At 42.9% G+C, this 24,055-nt stretch overlaps 1 protein-coding gene across 1 annotated transcript in view; it reads left to right on the forward strand.

Moving 5' to 3' along the window:
• The window catches only part of SKAP1 (src kinase associated phosphoprotein 1), a 269,123-nt gene that overhangs the window by 216,487 nt on the left and 28,581 nt on the right, over positions 1 to 24,055 (forward strand). Inside the window, exons 5-10 of the mRNA XM_054709246.1 lie at positions 6,195 to 6,272; positions 7,385 to 7,468; positions 10,158 to 10,282; positions 12,591 to 12,654; positions 14,753 to 14,947; positions 23,638 to 23,688. Of these exons, the coding sequence (XP_054565221.1) occupies positions 6,195 to 6,272; positions 7,385 to 7,468; positions 10,158 to 10,282; positions 12,591 to 12,654; positions 14,753 to 14,947; positions 23,638 to 23,688 (597 nt within the window). The remainder of the gene's footprint in view (positions 1 to 6,194; positions 6,273 to 7,384; positions 7,469 to 10,157; positions 10,283 to 12,590; positions 12,655 to 14,752; positions 14,948 to 23,637; positions 23,689 to 24,055) is intronic.

A 24,055-nucleotide genomic window follows, 5' to 3' on the forward strand; every position in this document is an offset into this window, starting at 1 on the left:
TCGCTTAGCGTGGTTCCTCTTTGTCGGAACAAGAGCCTTCAGCCTCCATGAATATTCATGGTTTCAGTATGTTGCCTTGCAGCTTGGCATTACTAATGGAGTGTTTTATGAAAAGAATCCAGTGTGGATATTTGGCTTAACTTTTTTCTTTCTTTTTTAACCAACGCATCTTCCTTAAAGAGTAAGCAAACCGGGTCCAAGGTGCCTGGGTGAGCCCTCCGCTGGGACAGGGCTTCATTTTTCTAGATCTCACTCTTGTGTCAGAAGAGGTTTTATAGACTTTGGTGACCAGGCAGCATTTGTTAGAGAGCTCCAGGTTGCTTCCGCTTGTATTTTCTTTGCCCTGTGTATCCTTTGATTATGTTATCATTCTTTTATTTTGCTCTGTGCATCTGTTGACCTCTTGCATTTCACACAGCCTTGCCCTAGAAAGCAATTCCACAGATAAATCAGCCAGCACATTAAAAAGTAAGTAAGAAATACAAGATCTTAAAGTAATTTTTGACATCAAGTATGAGCATAACCATACATCGGTCTGTTTCTTTTTCCGTGTTTAAGTGGGGTCTCTTTTGTGGGAGAGTGAGGTGGGAAGACCCCATCTTTCCTCAGCCTTTTCTGAGTGTGTCCCCTCAAATGAAGCTCAGGGTGGTGGAGGGAGCATGGGCTTTTGTAGCCAAGCAACCTTCAGCAAGTCCCTTAATTTCACTAAACTTCAGTTTCCCAGTCTATACCGTAGAGCTGATAGTGTACTCATAGGGTTATCATGGAGCGCAAATGAGATGTTAAAATGTGGATTAAAAACTTGTTCTTTATTTTTTCCATTGTTATTAAGATATGCTAGTTATAATCATTTTGTTCAATTATCTGCTTTTTGTTTTCTTAGTACTACTGACCTAGAATCTGTCATGTATTTTCTTTATCTTCAATATAACAAGATTTCTCCCACAGGTTTTTTTTTACACTGCCTGTTACCTGGATAACAGATTTTTTTTTAAGACCTTAAAAAATTGGAGGGGAATAAGAGTCCATCCAGACCTCCTGAATGCTGTCTTCTGTGTTGGTTTGCTACCTACAAGTGTGTTATTTCTACCATTCGCAGATGTCCGTCAGTCTAGCTCCAACTTCGCTTGTTTTGTTCCCTAGCTTCTTACGTCACAGCTTGTCAAAGAACTTGATTAAGCACATTCTGTTCGCTCCTTTCCTTTCATCTGCTATTCAATATATTTCTCCAAGAAGTTAAAGCTGAGTGGTTTCTATATCTTCGAAACTTTTAGATCCTAAGTCTATTATTAGTGATTTAGAATTTTTCACCTTACGTGTGTTCGTCTAAATTCCTTAATAAGTGAAGCAAAATGACAGAAAAGTGTAAGAAGGGTAAACTCTCGGGTGGCTATCAAATGGAACCACGGATGTGAAAGAACTATTATCAGCCTGTCCCACGGGACTAATAGCAGAAGAGTCCCTGAAACCAACTTCCCATTTGCATCAAGCTCAGATGAACACTGCTTAACAGACACCTCAAGCTGCCATTTATTTATTTTTTTAATTTTATTGATTTTTTACAGAGAGGAAGAGAGAGGCATAGAGAGTTAGAAACATCAATGAGAGAGAAACACCGATCAGCTGCCTCCTTGCATCCCCTACTGGGGATGTGCCCACAATCGAGGTACATGCCCTTGACTGGAATCGAACCCGGGACCCTTCAGTCTGCAGGCTGTCGCTCTATCCACTGAGCCAAGCTGGTCAGGGCTCAAGCTGTCATTTATTGACTGATTCCTGAAAAATTGAGGAAAAAGGCAAAAAGTAACCCAGAAATGCAAGAAGCTAAGGAAAAACAGTAATGAACTTATTAAAGAAGGCCACAGAAACGAAACACAAGGAAGAGGGTTTAATGGACAGATTTAGGGTCCACAAACAGGAGAATTCTATCCACGCACCCCACCTGCCTGTTCCCCTTTTTGTGCCTTTGAAACACTGTGAAGTGTGTGTTTGTCACTTGTCTGCAGTGCACACACGCCAGCGATCTGCAGGTGAAGTGGAATTGCAAATGGAACTTGACCGTTCCCAGCCTTCAAATATTAGATTTTCTCCAACCTCATCCACCCAGCTCCCCGGGTCCTTTATCATGGACACCTGAATGAAGGCCCCTTGGTTAAACTTCACCCTGCCTGAAATTCACCCCCTGCGAGCTATCAGTCTACAGGCTGGATGGAGTTAGTTGGGTCCCCTTTTCAAACAATTGAGAAGAACTTGAATTAAAAGGAAAGGGGAGGATGGGAGAAGTCCATCATTTAAGGTGGGGACTTGCATAAAATATTTTTCTTTTTTTTTTTTTAATTACCGATTTTCATTTCAGTTGAGTTAGCAAGAGACCAAACCAGCTACCTGTAATGACGCAAGCACCTGGTTTGTTCTGCAGGCGCTGCAGCCTTCTCCCAGGGGAAATGGTGTGGCCTCCTGTACTATTAGCCTTGTGCTGTGGTGTTGCCAACTGATTTCTCCAATTCTCTTTTCTCAGTGGGCTAGAACGCAGCTGGTTAAATAGGCCGTGACTCACATAAGCTCCCGTGTCTTTTTTATTGACTGTTTTATGGAAATGTATCACACTCCAAAGGGTCCCCATTGTTGTTGCTGTGAGTAGCTGACTGAGGAGTCACGTTTAGCACTGAGAGACGGAATCCTACTCTGTCGTTTTCTTATTGCAGAGTTGGGGATGGGTGGGATACAGGGTTTAAAGGAATCTGGGTGAGGAGAGAAGGATGTCTGAGAATTTCTTTTATCTTTATCTGCCACAAAAGTTGGGTGGCCATCACTTCTGGGTAACACACTTCTCTGTTGATCTTATCTTTATGGCCCCACAGCATTCAGCTAAGTGAATCTTTTCTTTCCATAGGCTATTCTGACAGTTTTAGTTAAGTGTAGTGGTAGAGAGAGATTATGACACTAATGTAATTCTGTTTTGTGCTGATATAATGTGATACACCCTAAGGTTTATCCAAGAGGGCCATTCATTCCCAATAAATCTAAATCATTTCTTATCTTTTTTCAGATAATGGACACAAAAAAAAACCCTCAATTTTTTAAAAATTGCATATTTAAATATAAATGTTTCTGCCTTAAAATAGCAATTGTTTGTGGCTTCTTCCTATTTTTATTATCTTCCTGCAAGTCACTTATGTACTTGTATTCTGCATTAAGTAACTCTGTAGATGTTCACTTGCCAGTAGGTGTCAATTCAGACCTACAAGACGCCTCCTGTCTCATCACCCCAGGACTGTGGCTACCGTGTGCACCCTCCGGATAATCAGTTCTCGATCAGTAGGACCCCGAACTGACACGGAAAGGGGAGACAGCTTGATTGCCGGAGTGGTGCCCCACTTTGGTTGTCTAGATTTATCTGATAAGTCATGGAGCTGATGAAATAGAGCTCACAGTCCACTTTACATCGAGAACAACTCTGTTATTGTACGGTGCCCTGCACCTGGAAAACGATCAAAAGAATAGAGATTGATCTTATTTGATTTCCTCATTTTTTTCCATAATCATTCCAAACGTCACCTGAAATCCCGTGGTTCCCACTTCCCACAAGAGAAACCAGGCAAGAGAGTTCATCAGTACAGATTCCCTCTAATAAGAAAGCAGCCGTTATAACACATCTTACAAAATACTGCAATTCCCAGCTCTGTTACTCTTCAGAATCTTGTTGGTAAATGACCAAGAAAGGAAATTCAGCAACTCATTCGGTGCCCGGTTTTAGAACGCCAGGTGTGACGTTGGGGAGAGAAGGTGGTGACGGTGCTGTGTCTCGTCTCCCAGAACTGGTGACTTGAAGTCCAGGCATCTCTGCTGCATTAGGTCTTTGTTTTCTTGGTGGCGGCATTCTTGGGTTTCGGTTGGTGGGGAGAGAAAAGCCTCATGCTGATAATGTACTGAAAGTAAATGAAATTAAATAAGCGAAGCAGTGCTCATCACTACTTCCTTCCCCCCTGGGTAATTCAATTCAAGCTCTCTCTCTGATGGCAACTCACAGGGACTGTCGCTGTCACCCCGCTGGGGTCTGGAGTCTTAACATCTAAATAAAAGTTTCACTCAAGCATTTTTTATGCTCCTGCCAGCAGGATCAGTGAGCTGGTGTGGGCACATTAATGTAATATTCATACTCACAGACTCTCCCTGCACACAAGGCAGTGTCTTCCCATTTTCATAATTATAGATGTTCCATAAAATGGCATTTAGATTTGCATTTTTAAAAGGAGCTTTGGAGTCTAATAGGACGTTTAACATGTCTTTTATGATTCAGACTCTCGGCATCTTTAACAGGTAGCTGTGTCTCTTAAGTTTAACAAGACCTTAGGAGAAGAAAAAAAAAGGTAGGGGGAAACCCGTGGGAAAAAGAGATGGATACTTCAAGCTTAGGCGACCCTGTTTTCCTTATCTCCTGTGTTTTTTCATTTAATTTTTAGGCCTCTAGGAGCAATTTTTTGACTGTACTGCAGAGAGGGTGGGCTCTGCTTGAAAGGGCCTTCTCAGCCGTCCTGCTCCTCACCCCATCCTCAGTGGGACCTGTTTCTGTTTTCTTGGAAAGCATTTTCAAAGAGATCATAGAATTTTCAGAGAGGTGGGAGAAATGAGAGGGTCCTAGACAAACAAACTTTCCTTTGTTGCTATTTATCTCATGTATGCACCCCGAGACTCCTCTGGGAGGATTCATAGCAGCCACAGAGTTTGCTAACGGTAAAACACACAAATCCGAACAGTCCATGAGCAAGGAAGTTTGACAATATGGACAAATAGGCATGTAGACATACTAAAAAAGAAAGGAGAGAAGCTCTTCTGATTCGTGTGTTTAAAACTAAGCTGGGAACAGCTTAGGAGCAAGTGGTAATTTTAGTTACATTTTACATTGTCGTAAAATGTTACTTTTAGACAAAAAGTATGGAAAGCACCGAGCAAAGTAGCCATCACTGAATAAAAGTTAGTTACTGTGGGAGATATTTTTAAAAATCGTGTAATTGAAAAAAAAAGTATTCCACCCAACAATCTCAAGATATTGCATAGGCTGTGCCTTATTTTGGTTTGTGTTTTGTTTGCTTTCTAAATATTTTGAGGCAAACGAAAAGAGATTTGGGTTTGGGGACTAAAAGAATACATATTAGGACTACACTAACCCACTCCCTTTATTTCTCATAATTTTGGGGGGTTTTGTTGTTTTTTGTGTGTTTTTTTTTATCCTCACCCGAGGATATGTTTATTGATTTTAGAGAGAGAGGAAGAGAGAGAAAGAGAGAAACATCAATCAGTTGCCTCTTGTACACACCCCAACCAGGGATCGAACTGATAACCTAGGTAAGTGCCTGCAACTAACTGAGCCATCCATCCAGGGCTCATTTTATTTTTTGAGGAGTAAATTTCTTCCTCTTCGTCTCTGTTCTTTGCCCCTCCCTTCTATAAAATAAGTATAAACTCCGATGGTGGAAGATGGATTAGGATCTTGACTTTTCAGTAAATTTGTACCTAACCGGGCTAATTGAAAGCCAAGAATGTTAGCTGCATGCAGTTAAGGGCTGGTGTCAGTTCCAGGATCTTCTCTTCATAAAAGCTTCCACCATTCTTAGACTCCTTCCCATACTTTGACAAAACCAGGATTTGGCAGTCATTGCCAAGTTCAGCTTGCATAACCCTTCTTTGTGTGAACTTAATAAAATGTATGTTCACTAAGGTGGCTGTTTGCTTTAAAAAAAAAAAGAAGAAGAAGAAGAAGAATGTGTGTTTATTGCTCCTGAGGTGACTGTGTTCATGGTGAACTCTCACTCATTAAAGCTTGTCTGTCCTGGAGGCTATTCATTGGACTGTGGATTATCTCGATGTGGATTACCCAATGTGGAGCTTATATCCACAGCACATTCTCCATTCTCTGGAGTCCTTTTCTGGCCAATCAATACATATTTAGGCTACCTCCCCTTGCACAAACTAATATATGTTTAGGTCATTTTAAGTGATTTTAGCCTTAGATATACTTAGGAAGAAAGAAAATTTACTTTTTTCCCCAGTCATCTAGAAGTTGTTTTATTTTGTGCTGTGTTTAAGCAGTTGTTCTTCTGTACCCCTTCATTAATGGAGACTATGGAAAGTAGCCTAAATAACTGAAAATTCTGTCAGGTTTCAATAAAGCATTTTGCTGTTGTTCCTTTTAGGAATGGAAGACTTCCCAAGAGGAGCTCAAGAGCTTGATAGCATCATCAAGCAAGGCTACTTGGAGAAGAAAAGTAAAGGTAATGATCAGACCCTCAGATCTCAGAACATTCCAGGGAGGGAAGGGAACTGAGGAAAAAGAGGGCTAACACAGCAGGTGTCTTCTCTAGGCCCAAGACTGTGTCAAGTAGGTGGAAGGCAAAAGGAAGGGAAGAAAAGAAGTCTGGTGTGTAGGCAGGCTAAACAGAGATGGCCCCAAATCCTCAGCAGGTTGTGAGCTTCATCAGGATAGGGACTGGATCTACCTTGCTCACCTGGTATACAATAGATGCTTAATAAATACTTGTGAATGAACAAATGAATGCTAGTCTTGTTCTCATCTCTCCATGTACTCCCATGAAGAATGAAACTATGTTGCCTAGAGTATAATTTTTTTATTGTTTAAGATATTACATATAGTAGTACATATATCTCCTTTTTTTTCCCCATTGACCTTCCCCCAGCCTCCCCTACCCCCTATTATTTTTTAATATATATTTTTATTGATTTCAGAGAGGAAAGGAGAGGGAGAGGGAGATAGAAACATCCATGATGAGAGAGAATCATTAATGGGCTGCCTCCTACACACCACACATTGGGGATGGAGCCCGAAACACGGACATGTGCCCTGACAGGGAATCAAACCATGACTTCCTGGTTCATAGGTCAGTGCTCAACCACTGAGCCAAGCCAGCTGGGCTAGAGTATAATTTTTATATCATATGTGAAGCAGCCACTTTTAAGTGTCAGAGGGGCCCAACTCTCAACCTCTCACGTGTTGGATTAGAGTGGGTGCTACTAGGGCCAGAGTCCCAGGTTTCAATTGGCCTCGGACAAAGAAAGCAACACACAAAGATATCCTGGAGAATTTGAGAAGCACAGGATAAGATTTGAAGCTGAAATAAAGGAAGACAGGCAGCTGGAAGGGGTCAGAGCAGGCAAACCCTGTTTAGAACTTGGACCTCTGACTGAGCAAGTCCTCTGGACCCTGAGTCAATATGGGATAACCTGTGGGAGTGAAAGGGAGGGTTTTACAGTCCATTAACCTGGGAAATACAACAATAATACACTGGGCTGTGTGTGGTTAGATGTTACGGACTCTTCGGTGACTGTAGTTACCTGAATTTATGTCCCTCACTGCTGTTCCATTTAGATCCTAGTTTCTTCGGATCAGAGTGGCAGAAGAGATGGTGTGTTGTCAGCAGAGGCCTCTTCTGCTACTATGCTAATGAGAAAAGTAAGTGTTCTTCATTTGCACAGCAGCATCTCACTCCTGGATGCAAACACTCCGTAAATTCTCAAGCACTTGGATCTCAAGGCAGCAATCCTTAACTAACACCCATAAAGGGACCTGCTTGGGAAAGAAACAGGCTTGAGTAAATAACACCTTGCCTATCACCAAACACTCAGATGCCAATTTAGAATTTATGTCCCCATAAACACTAGGATATTGTGGTCAGCATGTCGAAGGCTTATCTTTCATTATGACTAATAACATTATCAAGGTAGAACACTTTGGCATTTAAAAAAAAAAAAAAAAGAACCTCAAACTCTTAATAATGTAATTAAATTTTGAAAATAAATACACCCTGAGAAAGATTTAAACAGCTGGCCAATGGCCCAGAAATAGAACCTTCAAGTCCAAACTCTCTAAGAACATGTTTCAAGCTTTATTCTACTGACTCCTGGGAAGTAATCCAGTGGACACCCCTGGAGCCATGGAGTGTTGAGACCCAAATGGTCGCTGTGCCCAAGAGACACCCTTCAAGCAGATGGCAGCCACAGCAAAGTGTTGACTCAGACCAGAGCAGCTTCTTAATCAACCACCACTGACTCAATCCGGCACAACACTCAGAAGCTATCCCTAGAACTCCCATCCATGCTTAACACAGTTGCTTAATTCATGAGAAGGAATAGAAACTATAAGCACAAATTGGAGGCAGCTACAAATCTACAAGAGCTAAAAAATTACCATTGTAGGTGAATGCAAACTTTCAAATAGGCTGTCCTCCTACAGGCTATCCCAGGAGGACTTCTGCAAAGCGAGAGGGAGATTAAGGAAAGCAAAACATCCATTCTTTTGGGAGGAGGAGGCGGATTTCCTCCTGCTCTGTTGCCTTGGTACAGAGGCCAATGATCCAGAGTAAATTCTTTCTTCTCCTTCCGATCATTTTCTGTTTCTCCACTCCTCCTCCTTTCCCAGGCTTATTCCTCTCCCAATGCCTGGATATCCAGTCTAAGAAATATTCAGATTTTACCCCATTGCCTTTGAACTTCCTGCACCTTTGGCACTGAGGTAGCAGAAAGGACTGCAGCTAAATGACTTGGCATCCTTAAGATTTGCCCTTGGGCTTTGAGGCAATCGTCTCACCCCGCCTCTCTGCCACTACGACAAATGTCACTGACCTTCATCTTGGGTTCGCCATCTCGGATTTTTCAGAGCCTTTCCACCTAGGGGTAAAGAGTGAAGCCCCACTTAGAAATGATAGCAGCATACCTCAAAAACTGAGGAACAGGTCCCCTACCCAAACTCCAGCCCACTCTCAAACCCAGCGACCACAATTTCTCCCCTGAATTCTTGGCTTACAAGCCAGCCAGGTGTGTTTTTCTTATTGTAAACCTTCACACTAATACAACATTTGGGTCTTTGTAAAAATGTTCATCGTTTCCCTTGCATTTAAGTAAGCAGTTGGCGCATCTGAATAGAAAACCAAGTATCGTGTTCATTTATTCAGAATCCTTTACACTCAAGGTGAGAGGGAGAACAAGAGCGAGAGACTAGGAGACTTTTATTGACCATTTTGCTGTCAGGGTGAAATAAAATCTGGTGACCGAAGAAACAACAAAACATTTCAGTGGCCAGTTAGAACAAGGAGAGATACTTTAACAAAAAAGATTCTGGTGTCAAAAAGCACTGTTGCATGGCTCCCTCCTCGCCAGTTACTTCTTATTGTGCCCAAGACATTTTCTTGGTAAATACAGAGTGTTTGCGGGTTTTTTTTGGGTTTTTTTAGCTCAACCAGGGAAGGACAGAATCTTTTTCTTTTCATTATTGTCAGTCCACTGCCATCCTCCTCATCATCATCATCCAAAGGCCCTTATTAGGCAATTCATTCCACATGATACAGAACACAAAGCATCACCCAGATACCGAAGTGCCTGTCCTCTATGCGTTCTGCCCGAACGCACCCCGAGGACACAGAATTCTTGGGAACCACTTCTTCCTTTCCTGCATCTAATTTTTTTTTTTTTTTTAAGGGAGTGACAGGCAGGGTACTGTCTCCCTTTCTTTCACGTAGGGCCCTTTGCCTTTTATCTCCTTCCTCAACATCTGATGATACTCAACATTACTCTGCTCCTTCCCAATTTGACCTCTTGGAAGGAGGATAAAATACTGAGTTTTAATTACTTAGAGTCTAGCATAAATCCCCATCCGCCCAGTAGGAGGGGGGAGAACAGTTTAGCCCACAGGCTGCATAGGGCATAGGAGGAGACCCTGGGAACTTACAATGCCCCCTGCGCGGCTACCCCTCCCCTCAAATGTGAGCTCTGTTGGACCTGATGATAATGTTTCATTTCTATAACAGCCTTCAAGAGCCTCACGTTTACAGCCACGCTCTCCCTGCTGTAATAATTCCTTCTTTCTGTTATTATAGATCTCTTAACATTCTAATAAATTCTCCGTCTCCGTTGCACTCCTTTGGAAAAATAACCTTTCCTGTAGCATCTCCCTCGCTTGGCAGCGATGTCTGCCTTGCTGTCTCAGCAGCCTCTTCTTAAGCGTCCCCAAAAACCTTCCCTTGACTCTTGTGGTTCCTCAGGGATGTAACAGCTGTTTCTGGGCTTTTATTTTACGTACCCGAGAAGATGCCTTCCCTTGGCAGTTGCGTCTCTCTCGAGGTACAAGGAGCTTTCCTGTCTTGCAGGCAAGCAGCCCAAAGGGACCTTTCTCATTGAGGGCTACAGCGTACGGATGGCCCCCTACCTGCGGAAAGACTCCAAGAAAGAATCCTGCTTTGAGCTGACCTCCCCGGATAGGCGCAGCTATGAGGTAGGATGGACCAAGGAGATGGTGCTCCTCCTTAGGGTTGCAGTTTCCTTCCATGTTGCATGTGAGCCGTGATTGCTCTGCTGGGCTTCCTCCTTTCTCTGTTACCTGCTCATTTTCTACTAAGACCTTCTTTCTTGACAGGTCCACATCTTTGCTATGGTTATGCCCTCCCTTCTCCTGTCGGCTGCCACTCTCATCCTAGATACTGGCCTCTGCCTGGCTTCTATCTCTTCATCCCTCCTCTTCTTGGTCTTACTCCATAGGTGAGAGTCTTGTCATCTGTTGCAGCACACAATCTAATTCCTCATTCAGAGCCTCTAATTTCATGGCTTTAATTCCCATTCTGTTTTTCAACTGATTATCTTCACTTTTTTCCATGAAATCCAGAAAAAGAAACATCTGACTGTCGGGTGAAAACTACTTTATTTTCCCATATTCATCTTGCTATCCAAAATAATCTTCCTGTGTGAAGAAGCACTGCATATCTTTGGATGATTCCTAAGATATTGGTGACAGTGATTACTGAATAGTAATAGTGGTAACTGAGGGGGTAGACCTCGGTGGGGGTAAGAAAGATTTATTCTTCACAGTATTCATTTTTAATATATTTTGATATAATATATAATATAATATGTAATGCATTTATAACCTACTACAAAATTTTTAAAGCAATAAAAAATGTCTGACTATGAGAATATAGTGATCTTCAACAAAAATATATTTGTGCGTATGTATATACATATTGTTTCCTGCTTATTGGTCATTTTTATCTTACCACAATTTTATGACAACAATTTAGAAAACCTTTAGCTAACTTGTGAGAAAGAGAAAAACCAAGCTAAGGTTAATATTAACCACTTATGTAACCCTTTGACTCCAAGTTTTTGTCAACATTCATCCTTTTATCTACAGTATCTTAACCCTTATTTTGTTAAATGACTTAGGTCTTCATTATATGATTTCAAATATTTTTAATTTAAACTTTTCTATAGAATCATTTGTAGATATATATAACATAGATGTATGCACTGGGGATGTTTCTAAGTTATTTTTGTTATTCAGCTCTGATGGTGCCTTATCCAGATAAAAATTTATATGACAAATCTAAATCCATTTCCCTGGACATTTTTTATACAAATGTGTTTTTAAGAAACCAAGAATGACAATGTCTATTAATAAGTATTAAGCAGAAATGTAGGTTTCGTATACAGCACATATCTTTGTCTTCCCCTAATGGCCAGATAATAAAAATGTTTTCAGGAACATTCATTTTAGGTTGATTCATTTAAAATAAAAAATTACTAAGGGTTGATGCCTGACTGGCCTGTTTTGTGAATCAGAATGCAGAGCTGGTTTACTTCTTCTTTTCTTTGGCCCATTGAATCCAAGTCATTATCATGGTCTGTGGATTCTTCTTCTACAATACCCTTTGGATCTTTCCCTTCTTATTTATTCCCACAGCCATCACAATAGTTAAGTCCTTATCACTTCACCCAGAGGATTAGTTAAATAGCCTTCTAGTTGGTCTTCCATCTCCAGTTTCTCCCTATTTCAACCCCTTCTATACACAACTAGTGAATCTCCCATTTTTTTTTTGCTAGAATTTAGAGTGGCTTCCTATTGCCTACAGTGTAAGTCTGCATTCCTAGTTTCATCAACTCTTCTCTGACCCTCAACCCTTTAGCTTTCATCGGTGATTGTTCTCTAGTCAAGTTTATCTGCCTACCTTCCCCATACACGATGGTCTCATTCCTAATCTTTTGCACGTGGTTTTTCCCTTCCTAAACTGTCCAACTCCTCCCACCAGTTTTCAACGACTCCTTTTAAAATCCAAACAGAACAGTATTATTTCAACAAGCTTCTCTGCTTACCCTGGCTTCTCTCAACATCCAGCTGTTATCAAATGCTCCTATTTCATAATGTTTCCATTTCAAGGGTGTATGTTGTCTCCATAACTGATGCATTATTCTGGAAGTCAGGAATTTTGGGTTGCTTTTTTTCCTGTAAACTTTTATCAAATAAATGTCTGATGAATGAATAGGTAATCAAATGAATGCACATGAACATGAATTCTGGACTCAAATAGCTGTCAACATTGGATATACAAAATTGCTAAAGGGAAAAAAATCACTTTGAGTATTTTGGTCTTTTTTCAAAATATTAAGCAGGCAGAAAATCCTAAGCTTTCAACATGATTCTGAAATGTGACTCACAAGTTCCCCCGCTCCTCCCCACCCCATGAACCTCCCAATAAGATTCATGGAAATTTTAGTGAAGGTGATAAACTAACTCACTAATTTTTCTCTAGTTTACAGCTACTAATCCTGCTGAAGCCAGAGACTGGGTGGATCAAATAAGTTTCTTGTTAAAGGGTAAGTATCATTATTATAGAAACAATACTTGAGTGGGTTTTGCAGTTGAAGTTCTATGGCATAAATACAATCCACAGGCTTCCATATGTGTTTCTACCTGTTCTCACTTTTACCCTCCCTACCACATCCTTTATATTAGAACAACAAATTGAGCCCTATATAAATTAGAAGATAAAGAAACCTGGAGATGACCGCTGATATCTTTCTAGCTCATCCACCTTCCTATAGACAATTCTCTGTAATATTCATAATCACTAGAAAAGGAGATTTTGATAACCAGCTCAGCTCAATTTCATGTTTCATGATATCAAACTTAAGTCATCTAGATGCAATTTCGATCCAAAATCTTCTTGTTTTGGTCTTAGTAGGAAGTAAAAACCTAAACTCAACTAGGTGGCCTTCAACAACATTGGACATTAAAAACAAATTGTTACTCCCAACCCACAATGAAATGCTCCTCGCTTTATGATTGGAAGAGTCCTGCCTGAAGATGTTAAATGACTGCTCTTAGAGTACCCTCTGCTGGTCAGCCTGCAGGCACAGCAATGACTGTGGCCCAGGAAGCCTTGTCTGGGCGTGGCCTGGCAGGTAGAAGTAGCCAACCTTCAGATGACCCTCATAATGGTGTACATCGTGGCAGGACCCTGACTCCACAGAAAGACAGGAACATCAACTTTGTATGTGGCCCACAACCTAGGGAGAAGTACGTCAACCTAAAAGCATCAAGCCTTTCATCTCTGTTTTTTTTTAATCTGCTATAAGATTTTATTGTTGATAAAAAGAAGGAAGCACCAGAGCTTTAATTACAAGAATTGCCTATTTTACTCAGTTTATGCCTTTTCTATCACAAAAACAAACTATTGCCTCTACCAAGAGCATCACGTATAATAGACTGGAACTAGGCAAACATGAACATTGATGGCGAGACTACAGGGTACACTCTCATCTAGGTGCCTTAGATTTATGCATGTAATATACCCCTAAGTGTGTAAACCTCAATAAAACTCAAAGCAGCTTTATTGAGCTGTACCCTGTGGTACTTTCAGAATTCCACATTGAAGAAATTATTCATTCCATTTTATTTTAAAACAAACAAAATAATAACATATGGTTTAAGCCACAAATGTGTCTTTGATCCCTTCCTCCTATGAGGTGGCACCAGAATTCAGATGGAAATTGTTTCAAAATCTTTATTAAAAGCCTAATCAAGCCAAACAGTTTTATTGTGTTTTGAAATGAACATCGGATGTCTCTCCATCCTTCCCTTCCCTAGAGTACCCCGACTGCACTCGCCCATCCTGCAGTGGTCCCTCAGCAGGGTTTCATAGAGCACTCTGTACTGCACATCAGAGAATGAACCTTCCCAGTTCCCTATTAAAATAAAAAACCAATCTCCCTCCCCTGCCCTGGGCTCCCCAGTGCTGTAATGGCTCCACATCTTCTATGCAGTGACCCACTTTAAGGTCAGCCAGACTGTACTGCTGCAAACGGACATGGTAACCACTCACTAAGCCATTCCATTTGGTCTTGTATTGCTGTTATATTTTTTCCGTATCCCGCTGTCCCTTCCTCTTCCACTTTTGCCTTTCTCTATTAACACACTTGTCTGAAATTCTGCAGTGAGATCATGGGGGAGATGAGCTCCTGACAGCTCAGATACTCTACGGACGCCACCATCGTTCCCACAGCTCTGTGCACCCTGGAGACCCACAGGCCATCACTCACCCTTCCAGTTTTCTACTTGGCGAGCAGTGCGTGCCATGCTGGCATTTCCTCTTCTGGCCTCTTTTCTTCCCTTTACCTCGTGCGCTCATTCGCACGACCCATACTTTCCAGGGCTGCTTCATCCTGATCAAGTTTTATTGCAAGGAAGGATTTATGTTGATGGTTTAAACCTGATGCAGTGCTAGTCTGGCCTTTTCTGTAGATTTCCTGCCACCAAGGCCCACATAAGAAATAATAGCACTTAACCTAGCGTTTCATTTTCTTTTGACATGTTTTATTCTCAATCCTCCTCCTCCTTCTCCCTCTTTCCTCCCCTGCCTTATTCTTTTCTTTTTCTCCCTATCTTGATTCATTCTCATCTCCACTTTGGCAGATCTGAGTTCCTTAACCATTCCATGTGAAGAGGAGGAAGAGGAGGAGGAAGAGGATGAGATGTATGATGATATTGATGGCCTTGACTCCCAAAATTCTGGTTCCCAGCGCAGACCCATTATCTTGCCTGGGAGTCTAGGACTAAAACAGCCCTCAGAGGAGAAAGAAGAAGAAGATATTTACGAAGTCTTACCAGGTGAGAAACTTCATCTTCTAATTATCTTCCTCGAGCTTCAGAAACTCTTGACCTGGTAGAAGAATATAACTCTGGAAACTCCAGAGGAAGCCAAATCTCTAAAGGAGAGCATGTAGGGAAGCTTCAGTGATTAGAAGCTCTCCCTTGCTCTGGGAGCAAGATGAATTGACCAGGGAGAGTCTTTCATCCGAACCACATGAAGTAATTCATTATATATGTCAACAAAGTGAAAGAGTTAAGAGTATTTATGTTGGTTTTCATTGGTTTACTGTGAGTTTGGGGTGGACCATCAAAACTCTCTAGTTTCAACTTCTTTTCTGTGAGAATTGTGAGAATAATGGAAAGTTGCCTCAAAGTGATGGATAAAGTAAAAGTCTGAAGGCATATAGATAAATGCTGACAAACCTTTTCTGTAACCCAGGAAAGCCCTGATGGAGCACAGCTCCTGATTAGTTCGTTCAGATATAACATGAGTCCACTTGTGTCTCTCACAAATGACCCTAACCTGTTCCCCCTGCCCACCATTACAGCAGGTCTGCTATCTATATTTCTTCCTTGCAAAAGGCATGATAACTGGCATCTCAGAAAATGTATAGTCATCACTGCTTCTGCAGAGCCCCTTCTTGTGGGGATAACAGCAGCTGTTGAACAGTGCAGAGCACAGTGGGGGTCAGACTGTAGAAAACCGAAGCCTGAGCCTTTTAATTGTGAGGTAGTTAGGCTGCAGGAATGCTGAATCTTCAAGTCCATTCAGAAAGATGGCTCCTGTGGAAATTTGCCAGGCTCTGCTGAGAATTTCAAGTTAAGCCCAAATTTATAACAATTTAAACTCCAATCCCAGATAAACTTAGGAAATAAGGTGAGTCTAACACTGGATCCCCTGAAGACAGGGCTGGTTGCTAAAAAGCACCGAGTAAGCAACTTGTGTTTCAGAGCTTCCTAAGCAAAGGGTCTAACCCTGTCAGTGCTGCATTTGTCTCTCCCCTGGGGGAGAAGCCACGTCATTGCTTCCTGAGTCAAGGATCAGGGCTGTGGCCACACATTTTTTCCTTGCTGGGACCGCACCCACCCATCCTCCAGCCACCAAGCATAGTCTCCTTCTCCTAGCACTTCCAGCCTCTGCCAGTCCCAACTTCCCCAGCCCTTTTGTTGTGTTTTATTATGCAAATGATATCTTGGTTGAGGTCGAGCCATTTCTTGTGTCTGAAGTTAAAAAAAAAAAAAATGATAATTTCCTCAGCAAGTCATCGTCGTTAATGAAGTTTTACAAAAACAGATACAACCAAAGGAAAATAAAATTTCACAGGTGATAAATTTTTCCAATTTCCCTGGCAGAATTCGATAGGATTGTTAAATTAAGAGTGAAGGTGTCTGTTAGAAAGCAACGAGCAGTGATGGGTAATTTTATAGAGTGGAAAATTGAATCAAATTGCTACATTAAAACACAGCTCCTCTGAGAATCTTCCCTTTCACAGTCTGCTCCATCGCAACAGCAGGGTGCAGAAATGGATCTAATTCACAACGCTCCCTAAAAGGAGATGTACTCCCCATCTTGGCCAGAGTCTTCCTAGTGAGCTCATTTTCCACTCACTCCTGCCCAGGCTTGGGGAAATATCCGGGTGACACTCTACTTTGGGTTCCAGCGATGGAAGAGTGCCCTGAGAAAACCTCCCCGAACCGCTCAGCCTTCGGGGAGCAAAGAAGGGCCTTTTCGTGCACCACGTTTAGTTCTCAAAGGAGCCAGGGAGGAGGGGGCTGATGTTCAGAGAGGGGGAGCAAAGAAGAGTTAAGGGACAGAAACCTCGGGAAATAAGATGAGTTTTGTGTCATCACCTTACCCCAGGTGGGTCAACGAATGTATGATTGACTTCTTAATCATCATCCTTCCCCTGCCTTTGAAATTCCTACCTGTCGCCAGTGTGGCACTGCCCCGGCTAGCAGGGCCTTCCCCAAAAAACTGTACCAGTCTGGATGTTGGCGTGGACTCCAAGGGCATGGAACCTGGCCTGCTTGCTCAAGAAAAGCCACTTACCCTCTGCTCACAACTGTCCCTCGGGAGTGAGGACAGCTGCACTGTAGGAGAGCCAGGGTCTCTTTCTGTGGGTGAAGAAAACGCCAGCATGGCCAAGGGTGAACCTGAGGAGGCCCGGTAGAGAATTAAAGAAGCCAGACAAAGAGAATACAGCTGGGGCTCTGCGGATCTCCCATGCCTGGATGAGGACACAGAAGACCCAGCCTGCAAGCCGATGCTTTGTTTTATGGTCTGATTAAAACAAGGGTAGATTAACATGTATACAAATGTTCTTGTTTTGGCAACACTTGCTGCACCTCCCGCAGCCCATTAGCTACTTGGGAAGGAATTAGGGAGGGCTACAAGGTCAGGCTTAATTATGCTAAGAGAGCTCTGCCCTCCAGGCTGGGACTTGTTTATGGCCCTGCCACAGGTCAGCCTGAGGCTTGACCCTAGCCTCTCCCTACAAACTTGTTTATAAGTTTCCAAAGGACAGTGCTGTACGCAACGAACAGGTTCTTTCCCAAAAGCCTCTTTCTATCCATCACAGTTTTCAGAGATAGCATTAGAGGTGAAAATATATTGGCATCTACACTAAGAAAAGAGTAAGATGCAAATTGACCATAGCTTCGCAACACCCACCAGCCAATCAAGAGTGAGTATGCAAATTAACCCAGCAAAGCTGGCAGGTTAATTTGCATACACAGGCACTGCACTGCCCCAGCGGCTCCAGGCCTCTGGGCAGTGTGGGAAGGCGGAAAGGTGGCTCCGGGCCAAAGCAAAAAGGCCACTCCAGCCGGAGCAAAGGCGGTGCCAGCAGCCAGGGGAAGGAAGGCCCATTCTTGCACAAATCTTCATGCATCGGGCCTCTAGTTTAACTATAATAGGAATATTTCCACCATAAGTCTCCATCTACCCCACTGAGATTGTTGCTTCTGAAATTGCTGTTAGTTTTGCATGTGCCACACTACCAGTCCTAGAGGAACTGAGAGGGGATGTGAGGGGCCCAACATTGTCTCCCCTCTGCCGGCATCTCCCAAGACCACCTACCAAGCAGCAGCATGTGAGAGACAGCATGGTATCTCAGACAAAAGTACTGGCTCTAAGTCAGGTTGGACCTGCTCTGCCACCTGCTAGCTGCGAGGCCTTCAGCGAGCTATTTGCCCTTTCCCTGTGTGACTTTCCCATGTGTAGAATGGGGATAGTAATAGTAGCTATCAAAGAAGGATGCCATGAGAAGTCTAGAATCAGTGCATGTACAGTACAACACTGAGAGCAGAGCCCTGGCATACAGTGAGCACTCAGTAAATGCTGCCTGTTGTTAATTTGGTGGTGTTTACTAGTAAACAGGAAGTGTTTCTTCCTTGAAGAGTTGGAGGATGGCTAGTTCCCCACCGCCACCACCCAGACCTGAGACAGTCCCATTGGACATTGTCGGCACTAGGTAGGAAGCAGGTGAAACTGAAGATCCTGAGCAGATGGGATGTGGCGTACACCTTCTGCTCGGGCCCATTTTTATTGCAAGGACAGGTGCTGGGTGGAGGGACAGCCGACGGTAACGTTGGATTGTGCTAACACTGCATACCATCAATAGTCAGATGGCTTGGACAGCTCACATTTGTTTCATTATAATAAGTCAGTGAGCTTTGTGGAGACTCTTTAGCATTGATGGTTCTGTGTCCCTCCTCTTTGGGCTGGGGCCTTACACAGCCTCCTGGTCTCTATGTTGGAGGCCTTGTAAGTGAGATCTCCCTCAGTGGGCTGGGTTTCCAAGTAGAAAGAAAAGTGCCTGAAACATATACCAAGGCAATACAAAAATAACGTATTCCTAATCAAAATAGCATATAGGTCCTCCAATGAAATGCACTATATCACATTAATCGTGGGATAACTAGCATTTGCTACATGGTACGCTACCTCCTTCCCATGAGAGAAAACCAGAGCACTCGAGGTTTTCAGCCAATACCACAGAAATGTTCATCCTGGGTCATATGGCTTCCAGGTTGGTATCCGGTGGGATTTCTGAACATCCATGTTGAGCATATGGGGGCCCTTGATTTTTAAGATCTCATTTGCAGTCGATTAAACTGCAGGGAACGACCACAAAGAAATGCTAAAGCAATATGTGGGAAATGGCTTGCTTTTTCTGAGCCCTCTCTCACCCCTCCCTGAAATTATTTTACAGGCTAGCACAGGCCCAGTTTCCTGATTCAAGATTCCATAAAAGGACAACTTTTATCAGGTTTCTCTCTGTCTGGGGCCTCAATGCCAGAATCCAGCAAGGCGCCTGAGACCACTGAAGAGCTATAATAACTAGGGCCTTGCCGCAGCTGCAGTGGCAACAGGATCCGGCCGTGTTCTCTAGAGAGACTTCAGGGGAGCAAACAGAAAGAGAGACAAAGAGCCTTCCCTGGGAATGTCTGTGCACATTCCAATGCTGCCTGCACCGCCCCGGAGGGTTATTATAGACTCAGAAACCGGATTGCATTAGAATAAAGCGTATAACTGGGTTTGGGTGGGTTGTTTTGTTTTTAATCTGACTCTAATGGAAAGAAGCATTCTGTGGAATTACTTTCCCCTCTGTACAGTTGTCCAAACCCACAGGAAGGGGAAACCGTGATCATAGGAGGTCTAAAGAAAGAAAGAGGCAGACACCAAAAATACAAAGATTATGAAGAAAGCGAATTTCAATTTCACAGAAAAGCAGCACTGCATGGCGGGGGGACATCAAAGAAGAGTCAGCACCAGCATCGAGCTCCCTCTGAGCTCCCTGGCCCCTGCTCTGTCACTTCCAAGTGCACTGGGTCCTAGCCACACAGTGCCGATTGGCCAGCACCAAAACCAGAATCATGCTGTTTTCTTCTTGCTAGACTAACCCCCCTGATCTCAGCTGATGAAATCCTACACAGTGTGCTCCAATGTGTCTCCTCGGTGACGCAGCTGGAATTGAGTTCTGTTTTAGCCCTTACCGCAGGGATTTGTATTCAGGTCTTTCTTCCCCCCAGTTAGTAGGTGCTCAATTATTATTTGTGAAATTAAGTTCAAAGCATTCCAAGTATTGCAGTTAGCAGAAATTGAGTTTTAATATCTTGTACATCAAGACCATACCACAGAGATGGGATGCAAACATTTTAAGGTAACCGTTGCGATTACCAAACACACACCAGAGAATTAAATGAGTTATTAGCATTCTCGCTCGCATTTTCCATGTGGTCTGAAGAGGTGCAGTCGCATCCACGGATTTATAACATAGATGTGCATGCTGTGGAGTGGCTCCTGTTTCTGCTTTCCTGCGTGTTCCCTTTGCGTGTCGAGTCTGGCTGCATGTCTGTTGCATCTGTCACCAGAGCACCTTGACATCTGGATGCACCTCGGTAGTGTTTGGCATTGTTTAAGCTTCTGCCACTCGGCTTTGTGCGGGGAAGATGACCTCCCTCTCTCTGACCCAGTCACTTTTTGAATGTTTTTCCCTCTGCATCGGGTTGGCCAGGGTCAGAGCTGCACTTCCGAAAGGAGCCGGGTGTCAAGGGAAGCTGGCTCCTCTCTGTGCCTCCCAAGTGGAGTCGGTGTCCTGTTCCTTTCAGCCTCTCATTAGCGTCCCTGACATTGTGCCAAGAGTGTTGATTGAAATCAACTCTCTGGATGCTGGTGCTCATTTGTGATGCCCCATGGTTCTCGTACACGTTCACACAGTGAACAGAATCTTCCTCAACGGTTTTCCCAATTGAGATGAGATATTTGGGAATCAAGTAGAGCATTTAATGCAATAAGTGGACAATAATCTTTGGAGGTTAATTTGTTTAAAACCTATGTAAGATTGGGGTCCCATATGCCCTGTTAAGAGCAAGGACCATTATAATCTACCACTGTTTAAAGTTGAGCTAGCACATAAATTTTAATTCTCTCTTAAATGAAGATGTATTTCAGTAGATGTAATGCTAAAATGCCTAATAGTATTCTTCTAAAGAAGTACAATAAGCTCTTTAGCCTAAAAAGAATTTTTTAATAATACCTTTAAAATTAAAACCTCACCTTACAGGTGAATAAAAATGAGAAATTGGGCTGTTTAACCCACCCTCTTCTGTGAGCATATAATCCTGCTGCCATAGAATCGGTTTTCTTGGTTTTGGGGTTCGAAACGTAGCAATTTGATTTCATGGATGTGAGATGAAATGTATGCCTCTCCGTTTATACTGTGCCCTCTAAAGCTGGGAAGGTGCTAAGAGGTGTGACCTCCACTACCAGCTGTGGAGGGCACTTTCCTTCACTGGGGGATGGGACCCCCATACTCGCTTAAAAAGCCACAGAGACACAGCACCCCGCTTCTCACATCAACAGCTGGGCTTCTTGACTTGAGCCCACTTTCAGCCACCTGGGAAGGACAACGTTAAGATAGGACAGATGTGGGGAGGGGAGCTTCCCTGTTCACACCCATCACCGCAGAGCGTAGCGCTGGTGGGGAATGGTATGTGAGATCTATGGCCAGCATCCGGCTTTCCTTCTCGGTGACTCCACAGGCACCATGGGAATCAGAATATTTGGTCTGGAATTGAACCGCGCAGAACAGATTTTTATTTTTCCCATTCTTGTTTCATGACTAGATTAAGTGCAGTTGCCTGAAAGGATAAAGGAATCAAATTTTAGTTTTCATTTTTATCATTGCAAATACATTTACATTCTCCTATTTTACAAATGCAAAGAGCAGGCAAGCCACTTTCAATAATTTATTTTAAAATCAATGCTAATGAGGTTATGTCTCGTCAGTGGCCGAGTTTTACAATAAAGTCTGATTTATTTAGAAAAGATCTTCGGTGTAGCTTCCCATCTAATGGTGGTGGGAAGGAGGTGGAGTAGCAGGCACGGTGACCCTCCAACTTCGGATCCAATTTGTAATTCACAGCGGAGATCTGACCCAATTTACATTGATTAGAATTGGGAGGAAGAGACATCTGCGCACAGAGAGCAGAGGTAGTATAAACGCTCTCTTGCAAAAGTGCCTAAGCACAGCAGATTATTGAGCTTTGTGACTGAGTTGCCTGAGAGCAGCAAAAGAGCTGTTCTCTATCCAAATTACTGTGGATCTCTAAAACCGAGGGTGTACCGACTCTTCTTGTAAGAGTTGTTCTCAGTCCTGTGAGATTAGTCCCATGTCACAAAGGAAGAGCATCATAGCAGAGAAGGAAGGAAGTGGGCAAGTAATAAGAAGACAGTGTGCAAAGAACGATGTTTGACGTGACTTCTTTTGTCACGATCTATTTCTGATATTTGATCTCACTCTTCCAATATCTCACATCTTTATTCCTAATGGCGGGGTGTGGAGAGCACTGCAGGCGGCACTAGGAAATTCTCTGCTGCTCGGTCAGACGTGGAGATAAGGAGAATTGAGTCAAAGTATCTTGTAGGGTAAACCTATATATATACTTTTTTTTTTTTTTGCCTTGATAACAGGTGACTTATTTCTCCAGAGTATCAATCCCTTCCTTTTTTATTTTTGCCAGGAAATTGTATCATTTTGTATGTGAAATCAATTATTTCTTTAATGGTCTAAAACACGTTTATGCTATTTCTTCTTACTGATGAGCTTAGAGTTTGTTTCCCCCAGTCTGTCATATCAGAATTCATATTGCCCTATCAACCTTATATTTTTAAAAAGCCATCTCCTCACAAAGTTCCTTCCATTCAGTGGCATAACTATGGGGAAGCAAGAGAGGTAAGTGCCCTAAGACCCAGAAGGAGGAAGGAAAGGAAATGTAGACAGAAGAAACTTAAGTGTTCAGCCCTCAAAATGTTACTTATTATGCCCCATTCAGTGTGTGTGTGTGTGTGTGTGTGTGTGTGTGTGTGTGTGTGTGCTCATGCTTTCTTTATAAAGGCCCAATGTGATCAGGTAGTATGAAGTCTGAGATGAAACAGGTTAATGAGGATAAGAAACACAGGCCAATCATGTTGTGACTTTGACCATAGAAACACTTGACTGGACCTAGACAATAGACTGACGTAGAACCCACTGTGTACCTGTAGCAATTAATTAAAAGACCATTCCAACTGCCCTCAGGAGCTTATACTCTAGTGAGCAAGGTGGGCTGAAAGACACCGGTAAAAAGATAACAACAAGCCCCAACTACTAGGAACATCAATTTATGTACATGACCAGCTTTTGTTACAGCTGAACAAAGCCTGGTACATGAAGGACTAATTAATCACGGAGGTTTTAAACACGTGCTCAGCTTCACATGCTTGTGTGTGTGCATGCCCCCCACACACACACACACACACACACATACACACTAAGTCTGGACATTCACATGGAGATACTACATTTTGAAGAGAATTCCAGAAGGGGAGAAGAAATGGGATTTTAGGAAAAGGGCCAGGACTTAGTGATAGGCACCCAAATAATCCAGTGGATTGCAAGCTCCCCGAGGGCAGGGACCTGCCGGGCTTGTCCAGTTCCTAGTGCAGTGCCTTGCACATCGTAAGCACTTTAAAAATGTTTGTGAATGAATGAACAGGGAGGGGAGAAGGAGAGGGCCTGTTTGAAGGTAAGAGGGGATAAAAAATAAAATAAAGAACATGGTAATTATTTCCTCAAGGAAGAGAGCGTGATGAGTTCAGAGGTATAAAAAACACAAGACTATTGGCCATTAACTGCTAATGCTGACGATGTGTGTCCCCTCAGATGAAGAGCTCGATCTAGAAGAGGATGAGAGTGGCACTGGACAAAAAAGAGGTATGAGAGCTTCCTGCATGTATAGGCCCCGGGTAGGACACGGGCTTCCGGCTGGAGAAAGCACCTTCCTTATATTCCAGGACCTCAACAGGCCCAAATAAGATGACTGGAGAGGGAAATATCTTACCTCCAAAAGCCGCCACCCCATTCATTTTAATTAATGTTCCCAGAACAGTTAGGATTTATCCTAGAGAAGGAGGAAGCCAAGCCAGATATTTATTTTTTCCTATCAGTATTTCTGAAATCAGTACAGGGGAAATAGAATTGCCTCATCTCGAAGAGACGGGAGGATTGAGAATGGGAAGAATGGAAATGTCCCCTCTCCAAGAGGCCCGGAGATTGCAAGTTCAGAGGGGAATGGGAATGT

This window comes from Eptesicus fuscus, chromosome 20 (genome assembly GCF_027574615.1).
Source record: "Eptesicus fuscus isolate TK198812 chromosome 20, DD_ASM_mEF_20220401, whole genome shotgun sequence".
NCBI lineage: Eukaryota > Metazoa > Chordata > Mammalia > Chiroptera > Vespertilionidae > Eptesicus > Eptesicus fuscus.